The sequence below is a fragment of the Nicotiana tabacum genome, chromosome 19 (assembly GCF_000715075.1).
Source record: "Nicotiana tabacum cultivar K326 chromosome 19, ASM71507v2, whole genome shotgun sequence".
NCBI classification, from domain to species: Eukaryota; Viridiplantae; Streptophyta; class Magnoliopsida; order Solanales; family Solanaceae; genus Nicotiana; species Nicotiana tabacum.
The window spans coordinates 146201395-146218033 of record NC_134098.1 but is presented as its reverse complement, the minus strand read 5'-3'; the positions used below and the strand labels follow the sequence as shown (position 1 = coordinate 146218033).

Sequence of the window (16639 nt, the reverse complement as noted above, 5' to 3'; positions counted from 1 at the left end):
CATAAGTAAATCAAGTAAAAGTGTAGGTATAATTTTAACAAACAAGGTAAAGACATAGCTATAACAGGCTAAAAGAAAAATGTTGATTTAATCTTATAGTTCATTTTTTTCTTTCTATAATTTAATAAGTACTTCACTAGCAGGTTGTAAAAATATAATCTCATGTAAAATACTTCATGGCACAATTTAATAATGTAGACTAACTCACTCATATGTTCTTAATGTGAAGAGCTTTTCTCACTTTCTGGCTTTCTGCTTATTATTTTTAGTCCTTTGATATGCCATCTTTGTTTCTGTTCTTGAGCGAAGGTCTATCAGAAACAATTTCTTTACTTTTTTAAGGTAGGAGTAAGGTGTGTGTACACATTACCCTCCCAAATTTCACTTGAGAATTTCATTGGATTTATTAATGTTGTTGTTGTTTTAACCAATATCGTCATTAACCATTTCGTTAGATAAATGCACAAAATTAAGTTGCCTATTAAATCAGTATCCTATGAAATGATAAATAATGACTATAGTGAATTGCCTTACACCTTATAACAGTAAAATGTAACTCTTTATATATTTTGCCTACCTACTAAATTTAGTGTTTAATTTTGCGGGTTCAAATAATATCTTATTATTTATCGTTCAACAAAGTGTCATTTGAATAGGCTGATTGTTTATTAAGTCCAACTTGTACTTTTGTCCGTTAAATTCCCTGTTACTCATTAGCAACTTTAATATGATTCAGTCTTCAGAAACTAGTATTATATACGAAGGAGATTTTTAATGTGATTCATGTCTAAAAGCATAACTCTACATGGCGCCCATATATTAAGTAAGCCATGATTTGATAGATGGAATTAGTGGCAATTGGTGCTAATTAATGAGGATCTTGTCTTTCTTACGCTATCTTCCGCTCTTCATGTATAGGTGGGGAACAGATCGAGTGAATTTTAATTGAAGTTGCATGAATGGGCAATAAAGGCCAATCTAAGTTTCAGTTTTAATTTGGTCATAGTGCTTCTAATACACTATGATAATATGTGTTTCAGAATTAAGATATATATTGCATTATTAAATATCATAAATATTAATTTTGATTTGAACTCCAAATCCCATTGTTTAGCATAAAAATAAATTTCTCGGTCAAAATTAATACGTAACGACCCGGCCGGTCGTTTTAGTGTTATATCTCTGTTCCCCCATTTACTGCTCATTTTATTCTCAATTGTCATTATGTGACTTGCGTGGTACACTACAAGAAATTCGGCAAAAACCGACCAAGGTCAACCAACCAACTTTGGTCGGTCAAAAAACCGACCAAAAAACAGATCAAAGTTGGTCGGTTTTTCAAAATATTTTATTTTTTAATTATTTTTTACGAAATCGACCAACTTTGGTCGGTTTTCTTTAGCGGAAAACTATTTTTGGGTACCGCGAAATTTATTTTTCAAGAAACCGACCAACTTTGGTCGGTTTTTTAATTAAAATAAATAAAAACTAATAATAAAAAACGACCAAAATTGGTCGGTTAATTCGGCTGGTCATTTTAAAAAATCGACCAACTTTGGTCGATAATTTTACTTTTTAATAAAACCGACCAACTTTGGTCGGTTATTTTCGTGCGAAAATACAATTAAAGAGTATAAATCAAATAAAAGACAGTATTAAAATAAAATACAACAATGGCCTAGAGGTAGAATAGTATCCTGCCACAGTACAGACCCCGGTTCGATTCACAGATGGTGAATCTTTTGATTACATAATTAAAATACCGACCAACATTGGTCGGTTTTTTTGCAATATTTTTTTTTTGAATTTAATTGACCGACCAAAGTTGGTTGGTAATTTCTGACCAACTTTGGTCGGTATGCCTTTCCGACCCCTAAAATACCGTCCACACCTAAATGGTCGCGTTTTGGTCGGTTATTGGCCATTACTGACCAACGTTGGTCGGTTTTTACCAGATTTCTAGTAGTGGTAGTTGGTTTGGCTTCGGGGATGTTTCGTAATGAGTTGAGACACTTAGTCTCAATGTTGGAAGCTTAAGTTGAAAAGGTTGACCGAATATTGACTTATGTATAGATGGCTCCAAGATGGAGTTTCGATAACTCCGTTGGGTGCTTTCGGACTTAGGAGTATGTTCAGATAGTGATTTGGAGGTCTGTAGTTAATTTAAGCTTGAAATGGCGAAAATTGGAAATTTGAAGTTTTGAAAATTGAGAAGTTTGACCAAGAGTTGACTTTTTGATTACCAGACTCGAATTTTGGTTCAGGGAGTTGGAGTAGGTTTGTTGTGTCATTTATGACCTGTGTGCAAAATTTGAGGTCAATCGGACTTGATTTGACAGGTTTCGGCATCGATTGTAGAAGTTAGAATTTTTTAGTTTTCATTAGGCTTGAATTGAGGTGCGATTCATGTTTTGATGTTGCTTGATGTGATTTAAGGCCTCGACTAAATTCGTATCTTGTTTTAGGACTTGTTGGTATGTTTGGTTGAGGTCCCGGAGGCCTCCGGTGGAGTTCGAATGGTTAACAGATAGAAGTTTGGAATTGAAGAATTGCTGAAGTGCACCAGGTCTGGTGCGATCGCACCTGCGGAGTTGTGGTCATAGGTGTCTGGCCGCAGAAGCGAAGGATAGGTCGCAGATGTAGTTTGGGTGAAGCTGGGCAGTGGTCGCAGGTGCGAGGGTGACTTGGCTACTGATGGGTCGCAGGTGCGAGGGAATTGCCGCAACTACGAGCCCGCAGATGCGCGTGTGGCTCCGCAGAAGCGGTGGGTGAACTGGAAAGGGTAGTTCGCAGAAGCAAACCTCGTTGTGCAAGAGCAAGCCGGCAGATGCCGGATTGGGGCCGCAGTGTCAAGACCCAATTTCTCCTATAGGCCGTGATGGCACCTAACGTCGCCGCTAGTCAAGCCAACAGTGAACTGACCATGTAATTACTCTTTTAATAAGTTTTCAAGTAATTAAATTCTATTTATTAAGAGATTAAGGAGTAGAAAATTTAATAAAATAAAATGAGGCGATTGAGGGGGCAAATATTGTGTCATAAATACTCTAAAACCATAAAGTCTACTAGTATGTGTTCCTAGACTAGGTGTCACAAGTGTTTGAGCAACTAGTAGAATATAAAAAACTCTAACTACTGTTTGAAATAAAGTAGACAGAAAATAGATACAAAAGAGAGACTCTAGGTGCTGCAGAATGGCTCAGGAAGCAGCTCACCACTAGGCCTCGGGGTAACGGGGGTGCGCGCCGATATGACCGCCAGATGCACCTGCCTCAGATCCTGCACGATTAGTGCAGAAGTGTAGCGTGAGTACATAAACAACATGTACCCAGTAAGTATCTAGTCTAACCTCGAAGAAGTAGTGACGAGGGGTCGACTTCGACACTTACTATGGGCTAACAATAAAATACAAAGATTCTAAATAAGCATGGGTTATATAAACAATAATAATAACTCAATAACAAACAGTAAGTACATAATTCTTTCACTAACCGTAAATTCCAGGTCAAATTTTGTCATTAATAGTTACAACCTCTCAAGCAATAAAATAATATCAAGTATAATTAGGCTCTGAGTATTATTACGCACGATTTATGTCAAGGTCGTACGGCTCGATCCAGAATAATATGTACACTGCCGGGGGTTGAGTGGCACGAACCATAGATACATATATCTACTGCCAAGGTATTCAGCCCGCTCCACAAGAAGAGAGGATACTTTATGAACATCCGATTTAAAAGTTACTACAAGGCTAATACACAAAGAAGCATAATTTCTATTAACGGTCAAGCTACGCACGGACTCTCGTCACTTCGTGCGTACGTAGCACCCACAATAATTAGAAGCAAATAGTAATTTAAAATACCTATGGAGTAAATTCCCTCTTACGAGGTTAGGCAAGAGACTTACCTCGTCTCAAAGCTCACTTTTCGGTGACAAATTCACTCTAAAGACCCCACTTGGTGCCAAACAATCCGCAACTAGCCAAATGTTATATAAAATATTCAATATACGCTCAAAAGTTAATAATTTAGTTATTAGAGTAATTATCCAACCCAAATTGGAAAATTCTTAAAATTCACCACCAGGCCCACGTGCCCGGATTCCGAAACTTTTTGAAAATAATTGTTACCCATAACCTCACGAACTCAAATATATATTTTTCACCCAATTCCACAATTATTTTCGTGGTTAAATTCCATTTTTATCAAAACCTAGGTTTTTCATATAAACACATATTTGTTACAATTTTACATGTTAAAATCAACCCATAATCTATGTATTTAACTTACATTGGGTAGGAATTACTTACCTTCAATAGCTAGGTGGAATTCCCTCTCTAAGAAGCTCCAAAATCTCCCAAGAAGTGAAATAAATGAACCAACAATGGCCTAAGTCCCGTATTAAATGGACCTCACTGCCAAGTGACTTCCTCTTCTACGGAGAAATGGCTGCTTCTGCGACTCCACATCTGCGGAAAATGCATCGCAGATGCGGCTCTTCCTCAGCTGGCCGGCTTCCGCATCTGCAAAAAATTGCTTAGCTGCGAGCCCGCGCCTGGGGCGTACGTGCCGCACCTGCGACCTTGCCCGCTTCTGCAGACCACTGACCTCTTCTGCGGTCGCGCAACTACGCCCCCATATCCGCACCAGCCGAGACAGCCCAAAATGCGCACCTGCAGCCAAAGAGACGCTTCGGCGGTGCCCACCTGCGGCCAATCTTTCGCAGGTGCGAACACACCATAAGCCCTGCTGCTTCAGCAACTCCTTCCAAGTTCGAACGAGTTTCGTGCATCGTCCGAATGGCATCCGAGGCCCTCGAAGGCTCGTCCAAACATACCAACGAGTTAGAAATCATAAAACGGACCTGCTCGATCTCGCGAAATACGAAAAATAATATCAAAATCAAGAATCACACTCCAAACCAAATCGAATCAACTTATGAACTTCAAGTTTTTCCAACTTGCTCCGAATGCGCCGAATCATACTTAAACTACTCGGAATGACACCAAATTTTATGTGCAAGTCTTAAATCGCCATACGGAACTATTCCCGAGCTCAGAATCCTAAACAGACCTCGATAACACCAAAACTTATGCCAAGCCAAATTTAAAGAACTTCAAAACATTCAATAAGCCAACTTTCAACTTTAGGCGCTGAAACGCTCCCGGGTCATCCAAAACCCGATCCGAACACATGCCCAAGTCCAAAAATTATCATACGAACCGGACCGTTAAATCCTGATTCTGAGATCATTTTTAAGAAATTTTTCCCAAGTCAAACTTAACCTTTAAAAGTCAATATTAAAGAACTTAGTGTTCTGATTTCAACCCGAACCCTTCCAAACCCGAACTAACCATCCCCGCAAGTCATAAAACAGTAAAAGTACATACGTGGTCTTACTTAGGGGAACGGGGATCTAGAAAACAAAACGACTGATCGGGTCGTTACATTCTCCACCTCTTAAACAAATATTCGTCCTCGAACATGTCTACAATTGTACATGCAGTGCCGTATAAGTGTGGGTATCTCCTCCGCATGTCCTCCTCGGCCTCCCAAGTTGCCTCCTCGACTGGTTGTCCCCTCCACTAAAATTTTACCGCATAAATCTTCTTGGACCTCAACTGGAAAACTGCCTGTCAACAATGGCAACTGGCAAACTGCCTGTCAACAATGGCAACTGGCTCCTCCTCATAACCCAGGCTCTCATCTAACTGAACTGTGTTGTAGTCTAACACATGTGACCTGTCGGCATGATACTTGTGGAGCATAGACATGTGGAAGACCGGATGAACTCCCGATAGACTGGGAGGCAAAGCAGGCTCATAAGCAACCTCCCCAACTCGTCTCAACACCTCAAATGGACCTATAAACCTTGGGCTCAACTTGCCCTTCTTCCCGAACCTCATGATTCACTTCATCGGCAAGACTTTCAAGAGACCCTTCTCGCCCACCATAAATGATAAATCACGGGCCTTCTGATCTGCGAAACTCTTCTGTCTGGACTGTGCTGTGCGAAGTCCCTTTTGAATCAACTTTACCTTTTCCAAAACATCCTTCACCAAATTAGTACCATATAGCTTAGCCTCGCCGGGCTCAAACCATCCAATGGGAGAACGACATCGCCGACCATATAAAGCCTCAAATGGAGCCATTTCATTGCTGGACTAATAACTGTTGTTGTAAGCAAACTCGGCCAAAGGAAAGAATCGATCCCACTGCCCTCCTAAATCAATCTCACATGCTCTGAGCATATCCTCCAAGATCTGAACCGTCCGCTCCGACTGCCCATTGGTCTATAGATGAAAGGCTGTGCTGAGCTCTACCCGGGTCCCCAACTTACTCTATACTGCCCTCCAGAAATGCAAAGTACACTGAGGGCCTCTATCAGATATAATGGAGACAGGCACACCATACAACCGAAAAAATCTCTTGAATGTAAATCTGGGTCAATCTCTCTGAAGAATACGTGGTCACCATCAGAATGAAGTGTGCTGACTTGGTCAACCTATGGACAATGACCCAAACTACATCAAACTTCCACAAGGTCCGCGGCAACCCAACTACGAAATCCATAGTAATGCGCTCCCATTTCCACTCAAGTATGACCATCTGCTTGAGTAGGCCACTTGGCCTTTGATTCTCATACTTAACCTACTGGCAATTAAGGAACCTCGTTATGTACTCAACTATGTCCTTCTTCATCCGCCGCCACCAATAATGCTAACTCAGGTCGCGATACATCTTCGTAGCAACTGGATGAATAGAATACTGAGAATTGTGTGCCTCCTCTATAATCCTTTCCCTCAATCCATCAACATTAGGGACACATAGACGACCCTGGAGTCACACAACACAATACTCACCGATAGTAACCTCCTTGGCACCACCCTGTAGTACTGTATCTCTGAGAACCAATAAGTGTGGATCGTTGTACTAGTGAGCCTTGATCTGCTCGAATAGTGAAGATTGGGCGACGACGCATGCAAGAATTCGGCTGGGCTCTGAAATATCCAACCTCACAAGTTTGTTAGCCAAGGACTGAATGTCCAAAGCTAATGGCCTCTCCTCTGCTGAAATGAATGCCAAACTGCCCATACTCTTCGCCTTTCTGCTCAAGGCATCCGCAACCATATACGCCTTGCTCGGATGATAAAGGATGTTAATATCATAATCTTTTAGCAACTCAAGCCACCTAAGCTACCTCAAATTGAGATCCCTTTGCTTGAACAAATGCTGCAAGCTATGATGATCGGTGTAAACCTCAGAGGACACCCCGTAAATATAATGCCTCCAGATCTTAAGAGCATGAACTATCGCGACAACTCCAAATTATGTACAAGGTAATTCTTCTCGTGGGGCTTCAGATGACGTGAGGCATATGCAATAACTCGCCCTTTCTGCATCAATACACAACCCAAACCAACGCGTAAAGCGTCACAATAAAAAGTATACATTCCTGAACCGAAAGGCAACACTAATAACAATGCTGAAGTCAATGCGGTCTTGAGATTCTAAAAGCTCGCCTCGCAATCATCAGACCATCGGAATGGATCACCCTTCTAGGTCAATCTAGTCAGAGGTGCTGCAATAGATTAGAAGCCCTCCACAAACCGACAATAACAACCTGGTAACCCCAAGAAGCTCCTGATCTCGGTCGATGTGGTACGACAAGACCAACTTTGAACTTTCTCGATCTTTTTGGGATCTACCTTAATACCCTCGCCTGATACGATATGTCCCAAGAATGCTACGAAATCCAACCAAAACTCACACTTGGAGAACTTAGCGTATAACTTATGTTCCCATAAGGTCTGAAGTACCACTCTCAAATGCTGCTCGTGCTTCTCCATGCTAAGCAAGTAGATCAAAATTTCATCAATGAAGACAATGAAAAATGAGTCAATATATGGCCTGAACACTCGGTTCTTCAAATCCATAAACACCGTCGGGGCGTTAGTCAACCCGAAGGACATCACTAGAAACTCGTAGTGGCCATACCTAGTCCGGAAAGCCGTCTTCGGAACATTCGAATCACGAATCTTCAATTGGTGGTACCCCGATCTCAAGTAAATCTTAGAGAACACCCTGGCACCCTCCAACTGGTCAAATAAATCATCAAAATGCAGCAATGGGTACTTGTTCTTAATGGTAACATTGTTCAACTAGCGGTAATCAATGTACATCCGCATAGTCCCATCTTTCTTTTTCACGAATAACACTGGTGCACCCAAGGCGATACACTCGGTCTGACAAACTTCTTTGCTAGAAGCACCTCAAGTTGTTCCTTCAACTCCTTATCGGGTCGTTTTGTGAGTATTAGTCCTGAACCCCTATTTATTGCTCCCTCTATTTTATTTTGTGATTACGTAACTTGCCGGAATCATTTGTTTTTAGTTTCGGAGTGAAATGAGACACATAGTCCCTAAAATAGAAGTTTAAGTTGTAAGAATCGACCGCAGTTTGAATTATATAAAGATGACTCTGGAATAGAGTTTTGACGGTTCCAATAGCTCTGTGGAGTGATTTTGGTCTTAGGAGCGTGTTCGGGTGTTGAATTGGAGGCCCGTAGGTCATTTGAGCGCCAATTGGCAAAAGTTGGAAAATGAGATGATTTTTGGGAAGTTTGACCGGGAGTAAACTTTTTGATATCGGGGTCGGATTTTGATTCCGAAAGTTAGAGTAGGTCTGTAATATCAATTATGACTTGTGTGCAAAATTTGAGGTCAATCAAACTTGATTTGATAGGTTTTGGCGTCAGATCGAAAATGCTCTCAAAAATCGCCAAGACCCAAGCTCAAAATGTTTAAAATGAGTAAAAATCGCGAACCCTTGCATTTAAGTGTTCTGTCCAGCATTTTCGCTTCTGCGGATACTAAGCCGCATCTGCGGCGTCGCAGAAGCGACAACATACCCACATCTGCGGTTCACACGCTCCTACGGTCAACTCTTCCGCATCTGCGAAACTTCCGCTTCTGCGGTCCTAAATCCGCTTCTGCGGACTCGCTTCTGTGAGACGAAGGCCGCTTCTGCGGAGCCCCCATGCTAGGTCCCTTCCGCTTCTGCGCTGCCTCCTTTGCATCTATGATCTCGCATATGCGGAACTTCCCTCGCATATGTGACCTCTGCCCACACTGCTCTAGCCGCTTCTGCAATCAACGTACCGCTACTGCGGGCTCGCACATGCGGTCAATCTTGCGCAAGTGCGATTACACCAGAGCTGGTGCCTTCATCCATTCTCACAAGTCCAAATTTGACCTGTTAACCATCCGGAATCCACTCGATGCCCCCGGGACCTCAACTAAACTTACCAATAAGTTCTAGAATATCATACGGACTTAGTCGAGCCTTTAGATCACATCAAACAATGCTAAAAACATGAATTGCGCATCGATTTAAGCCTAATGAGCTTTTTTATTTTTGATAAAGTTCAAGCCTAATGAACTTTAGAACTTCAAACTTCAACATCTGATGCCGAAACCTATCAAATGAAGTCAGATTGGCCTCAAACTTTGCACACAAGTCATAATTGACATTACGGACCTACTCCAACTTCCGGAATCGGAATCCGACCCCGATATCAAAAAGTTCACTCCCGGTCAAACTTCTCAAAAATTATCCCATTTTCTAACTTTCGCCAATTGACGCTCAAATGACCTACGGGCCACCAATTCAACACCCGAATACGCTCCTAAGACTAAAATCACCCCACGAAGTTATTAGAACCGTCAAAACTCAATTCCGGAGTCGTCTTCACACAATTCAAACTACGGTCGATTCCTACGACTTAAACTTCTATTTTAGGGACAATGTGTTCTATTTCACTTTGAAACCAAAAACAAATCCTCCTGGCAAGATACGTAATCACAAAATGCAATAGAGGGAGCAATAAATAGGGGTTCGGGACTAATACTCCCAAAACAATCGGCCGAGTCGTTAAAACAAACGTTCGTCCTCGATCGAGTATACAGACATACCTGAAGTTGTGAAAAGATGAGGATAACGGCTGCGCATATCATGCTCGGTGTCCCAAGTTGCCTCCTCGACTGGATGACCCCTCCACTGAACCTTCACAGAAGCGATGTTCTTTGACCTCAACTTTCGAACGTGCCTGTCCAAAATGGCCACAGGCTCCTCAACATAAGATAGATCCTTGTCCAACTAGACCGAGCTGAAGTCTAACACATGAGACGGATCACCGTGATACTTCCGGAGCATGGAAACATGGAATATTAGATGAACTGCAGAGAGACTAGGTGATGGTGGAAGTCTGTAAGCCACATCTCTAATCCTCTCAAGAATCTCAAAAGGCCTGATATACCTAGGGCTCAACTTGCCCTTTTTCGAACCTCATAACACCCTTCATGGGTGAAACCCGGGGCAAAACCTGCCCCCCAACCATGAATGAAACATCGCGAACCTTCTGATCCGCATAACTCTTTTGCCTGGACTGAGTTGTACGAAGTCGATACCCAATAGCCTAACCTCACCCGGATCAAACCAACCCACTGGAGACCGGCACCATCTACCATACAAAGCCTCATGCGGCGCCATCTGAATGCTCGACGGATAACTATTATTGTAGGCAAACTTTGCAAGTGGCAAGAACCGATCCCAAGCACCTCCAAAATCAATCACACACGCACGAAATATATCTTCCAATATCTGAATAGTGTGCTCGGACTGTCCGTCCGTCTGAGGGTGAAATATTGTACTCAACTCCATACGAGTACCCAACTCACGCTGTATGGCTCTCTAGAATCGTGATGTAAATTGCGTACCGTAGTTAGAGATGATAGATACCGGTATGCCATGAAGTCTGACAATCTCGCGAATGTAAACCTGAGCTAGCTGCTCCGAAGAGTAAGTAGTAACCACGGGAATGAAATGAGCCGACTATATCAATCTATCCACAATCACCCAAACTACATCAAACTTCCTCTGAGTCCGTGGGAGCCCAACAATGAAATCCATAGTGATCCGCTCCTATTTCCAATCTGGAATCTCTAACTTCTGAAGCAATCCACTCGGTAGCTGATGCTCATACTTCACCTGCTAATAATTTAGGCAGCAAGCTACATATTCCACTATATCCTTTTTCATCCGCCTCCACCAATAGTGTTGGCTCAAGTCTTGATACATCTTCGCGGCACCTGGATGAATGGAATACTGCGAACTGTGAGCCTCCTGGAGAATCAACTCACGCAAACCATCTACATTAGGCACACATAGCCTGCCTTGCATCCGTAATGCACCGTCATCTCCAATAGTGACTTCATTGGCATCACTGTGCTGAACTGTGTCCTTAAGGACAAGCAAATGGGGGTCATCATACTGACTCTCTCTGATACGGTCATAAAAAGAAGACTGAGAAACCACACAAGCCAAAATTCTGCTCGGCTCGAAAATATCCAATCTAACAAACTGGTTGGCCAAGGCCTGAATATCCAAGGCTAAAGGCCTCTCTGCTACTGGTAGATATGCTAAACTTCCCAAACTCTTCGCCTTGCGACTCAAGGCATCGGCCACCACATTGGCCTTCCCGGGATGATAGAGAATGGTGATGTCATAATCCTTAAGTAACTCCAACCACCTCTGTTGCCGCAAGTTAAGATCATTTTGTTTAAATAGATGTTGTAGACTCCGGTGATCGGTGAAAACCTCATAAGGAACACCATACAAATAGTTCTTCCAGATCTTCAAGGCATGAACAATAGCTGCTAACTCAAGGTCAAAGACCAAATAATTCTTCTCATGTACCTTCAGTTGTCTGGACGCGTAGGCAATCACCCTACCATCCTCCATCAACACCGCGTAGAGACCAATGTTCGACGCGTCACAATACACCATATAGGACCCCGATCTAGTAGGAAAGACTAATATTGGGGTTGTAGTCAAAGCAGTCTTGAGCTTTTGAAAGCTCTCTTCACAATCCTCGGTCCACCTGAAGAGAGCACCTTTTTGGGTAAATCTGGTCATAGGTGATGCAATAGATGAGAAATCCTCTACAAATTGACAGTAATACCCCGCTAAGCCAGAAAAACTCCGGATCTCCGTAGCTGAAGATGGTCTAGGCCAACTCTACACTACTTCAATCTTCTTCAGGTCTACCTTGATCCCCTTACTCGATACTACATGACCCAAAATGCCACTAAGTCTAGCCAGAATTCACACTTCAAAAATTTTGCATATAACTTCTTTTCTCTCAAGGTCTGAAGTACAGTCCTCAGGTGCTGCTCATGATCCTCTCGACTCCGGGAGTATACCAGAATGTCCTCAATAAACACAATGACGAAAGAGTCAATATAGGGCTGAAACACATTGTTCATCAAGTGCATGAATGCTGTTGGGGAATTGGTCAGCCCTGTAGACATCAAAATTTTAACGGATCAAGCTAAATCTTAAATTCAAGATACTACAAGACTCTTGAAATCCTAGGAGTCTACTAGGGTTTCTTGGAAGTTACTCTACCCTAAACCCTAACGCACACCTATATAAAGGGATACATATGCCCTTGAAGAGGGGTCTAGAAAATCCCATAAACTCTTGGGATATTCACAAAGAGATTAAAATATGGCCGGATACTTCTTAACAATCAAATAGTTCAAGAAGTTGGAGATTAAATACATCCCAAGAGGTCTGCATCATCCTACATTCGAGAAATACGCTGTTTCAGCCCTTGAATCGCAAAGATAATCAAGAGAGAAGAATCAAGGGAGAAACAGAATTGTACTCACTGTTGATTAGTAAAAATATTTTTCTCTTATTTTTTGATTGCAATTTATTTTTCATAATGACGAAAATTTGTTGCAAATAAATTAGCACGCCCAGTGGGACCAGGTCTGCCCTTCATCTCTTCCTCCTGTGAATTGAAAACTCCAAGTTTCAAAATCATTTGTTGCGATGGTCGAGTACTTCAAGTCTCGTCTTCAAGTTTTGGCAAGCCTACACCCCGACAAACGTTGAAGTATGGAGTCTATTAGGGTTTTTTGGAGGTTACTCTACCCTAAACCCTAAAGCACACCTATATAACGGGATACATATTCCCTTGAAGAGGAGTCTCGAAAATCCCATAAACTCTTGGGATATTCACAAAGAGATCAAAATATGGCTGGATACTTCTTGACAATCAAATAGTTCAAGAAGCTGGAGATCAAATACATCCCAGGAGGTCTGCATCATCCTACATTCGAGAAATACACTGTTTCAGCCCTTGAGTCGCGGAGATAATCAGGAGAGAAGAATCAAGGGAGAAACACATTCAAAACAAAATCTCTAATTTTCCTCCTAAATAATAAGGAAAATGTAGTTAGAATGGTAGGAAAATTATTTACATAATTGTACATATATTATTATAATTTTAAGAAATTAAGTTTTTATACATTCAACATGTATAGATTTAGATGATAAATTATGAGTTATACATAAGTTTCCAAAATGAGTGTTACGAAAAATAGCTTTGAACTCTAAAAATCCAAAATGTCTTCATGAGTTCATCACAAGCACAATACACTAATACAGATAAAGATATTAAAGTGCAAAGGAAAAATTAACACTTTTTGGCACCAAAATTATAGTTGTAACTCCAAAAGGCTAGTAGTACTACAAGTCTGCATACCAAACTTTGTGCTGTGACATAATTGAAACGTACATAATAAATTTAGCTAAGGAAGAAAAGGAATCAAATAGTAACGTCAACCTCAATACCAGATTCTTAGCATTCTAGGAGGAAGAGTGATCCTGTTATTGTGATATGCTCCAATGGCTCTTTAATCCCAGGTAGAGGTTGGCAAAATAGTTAAAAGAAAATAGTTATACACCCATATTATCCATCAGAAAATGGGTTGGATAATGAACATTTTAAAAATGGGTCGAATATGGATAAAAAATATATTATCCACTTAGAAAATGGATAATCAATGAATAACTAATGGGTTTAACTTTTACATTTCTAAAGCCTCAAATTGGGGTCTACTCAAGGTTGAGAGACAAGGAATTTTCCCAAGAGTGATTATATTCAATAAACCATGGATAATATGGATAACCATATTATTCGCTGGATAACCCATTTTTTATCCGTATTAAATATGGATCGGGTCGGATAATTTATCCATTTTTTGAATTACCCATTTTCGACCCGCTCATATCCAACCCGAGCCGCCCATTTGCCCCTCCTAATCCCAGGCTTGGTCGGCTTCATTGTTGCATATACTATCTTTCTAGGAGTGAAAGAAGACCAAAACCTAACCTCTCTTTTATGAAGACTAATGCCCTTATCGTCTTAAGTTCTCTTTCCAAGGTAACCACAAAACCTCTCTTTCATAACTGATTCTAATTAAATGGGAGAAAGACACTTAAGTTCTGAGAATTGTAACTTAAAGTTTATTAAAAACTTAAAGGGAATTGAATGTAAGAAATGGGATTGGGAACAAGGAAAAAGGGTGAAGAATTTGGGAAAATAGATCGTCCACAAGTTCTCTAAACTGTTGTGTATGAGCTCTAACGTCAAAAGATATTTGTCTCTACATTCTTCACTATGTATTGGCATTTAATTGATGAATGAATCTGCTCTTGTATCAATTAATCAAATGAATATAGTCTATTAGTTATTGATAAAACTCCTCAAATTCTTCTGAATGTTGTTAATATACAGGTCAATGAAGGAGCAATTATATTTATATGTCAAAAGGGTATTATAGTCAATAGTTATATGTCAAAAGGTTATTAGAGTCCCTCAGTATTTAAAGGATAACTTGGTAAATTAACTTTGAAGTTGGGGTGCACCCACTTGATGATGATATATATTATTTGTTGGAATAGATATAACACATATATGGTCATTTGAAAATGTAGTATATAGGTAAGAACTTGACATACAAAAGCAACTCAAGAATAAAAATCTAACTACCAAGAATTAACAAGGATTAAAGGGCAGCTCTAACAAGAGTTACAAAAGGATATATCAAACCAACCCTACAAGAGCAACATTGGAGAACATCAAAAGCTGCTCCATTTATTCTTCTATAACATAGACAATTGCCCTACGAAGACTCAATTTTGCTACCAATTTGAACCGCTAATAGCAACCAATCTTGAAGCATCAAATTGCTAGTACAGAAATTGTCTAAAGTAGATTGTTAGTTGGAGGCCCTCCGGACCGATTATCGGCCGTGTAGCCAGTTGGTCCTGTTCCAGCAGCATTGACTTGGCCAAGATGGTTGGCATGATCAAGACCATAAGAGTCTCCAGTACTGGAATTGTCAATGTTGGTCAAGTTGGCTGCTCCATAAGGGTCCGAGGCTCCTGGTTCATGCTTTGGCTCATGTTGTGCAATCTTCTCTGCAGCTTTGTTCACATGCAGATCCATCGCTGCTTCTGCCTCTCTTGCCAATCTTACCTCATGCGCTACTTCCACTCTTATCTTTGCCACTTCCTTCTCAGCCTATTAACATTTGAAAACAGATTTAAATTATATACCTTGACAATATAAGAATTTTCACGCTCTTACTATGATTTAAGTAGTAATGTACTTGTAACATATCTAATATTATTTCAGGTTATTGGTCAATATTAATCGTAAACAAGGGTGTATCTAAGTCTTAGGATATAGGTTCACGTGAACCCATGCTTTTCTCCCTAAACCATGCATAACAATGTTATATTTCTTCAAAATTAATTAAATGTGCGTGCACCCATGCTCAAAGATTCCGGTGGTGCAATATTTATTGGGTAAACCTCTACAAGTGAAATTAGCGGTTCAAAAACCTACTCCGGACGGTCTTGTTTTCGAAATGGAGTATAGGTATATATGTGAAAATAAGTAAAATTTCAAAAAGTATAATTTTGAACCTATATCTTCAAAAGTATAGTGGGTTTAGGGTAATAGACTAAAGTTAAACCCATCAAATGTGAATTCTAGATCCATCTCTTTACAATAGTACACCACACATCCTCCTGAAATCCTGGATCTGCCTCTGAATTTGTAAAGAATTATCTGTAACTACTCTTTAAATGATCTGATCCCTTTAAATATTCATTCTTTAACAGAGATTGAAACATTCTGTATATATTTATGTAATTCTTACTTTTTCCTCCTCCTTGGCTTCGGATTTGGCCTTGCGCATGGCGCTCATATCATTGAACTTTTCTTTGATAGCCTGCATTTTCTTGCTTCTAAACACTTCACAAAGAACTCAGATAGATAATATTTGAAGAGATTTTGATTTTAGACTAAAAACCTTTATTTGTGAGCTACTATTTATAGGTTTAATTGTAACTATAATTAGCTAGTCTATGGTTACAAACTATTCTTCCTATTCCGTTAAAAGAGATCTTGTTTTTCTCAAGACAATGGTGAGAAAGCACAACACGTGTCAATGACCAAGACTCTTTATATAATTATGTTTGTGGGACTTTGCTTCTACTTGAACGGGTCTCGTCTTAAACTAGTGGTAGTGCACCTTTTTTCCTCTTATAGTAACTTTTATGTCCCATTATCTCCTCTTTTTGGTTAAGATCATGAGAGTTTGACGTAATTAGCAATAAGCTTAAATTTTATACACTCCATTGATTATGTAATAGTCTTATACATTTAGATAATAAAAAGTCAAATGAGACTAACTACTGTTTAACCTGAACAT

At 40.3% G+C, this 16639-nt stretch overlaps 1 protein-coding gene across 1 annotated transcript; it reads right to left on the bottom strand.

Annotated features, from left to right (window-relative positions):
* Positions 1 to 14836: 14836 nt before the first annotated feature.
* On the bottom strand, positions 14837 to 16240 carry LOC142173882 (uncharacterized). The gene is made up of 2 exons (XM_075239803.1): positions 16085 to 16240; positions 14837 to 15441 (listed from the first exon to the last, which is right to left on the bottom strand). Exons 1-2 carry the CDS (start codon positions 16160 to 16162, stop codon positions 15124 to 15126), a joined length of 396 nt encoding a protein of 131 aa, XP_075095904.1. The 5' UTR covers positions 16163 to 16240; the 3' UTR covers positions 14837 to 15123.
* Positions 16241 to 16639: the final 399 nt, after the last annotated feature.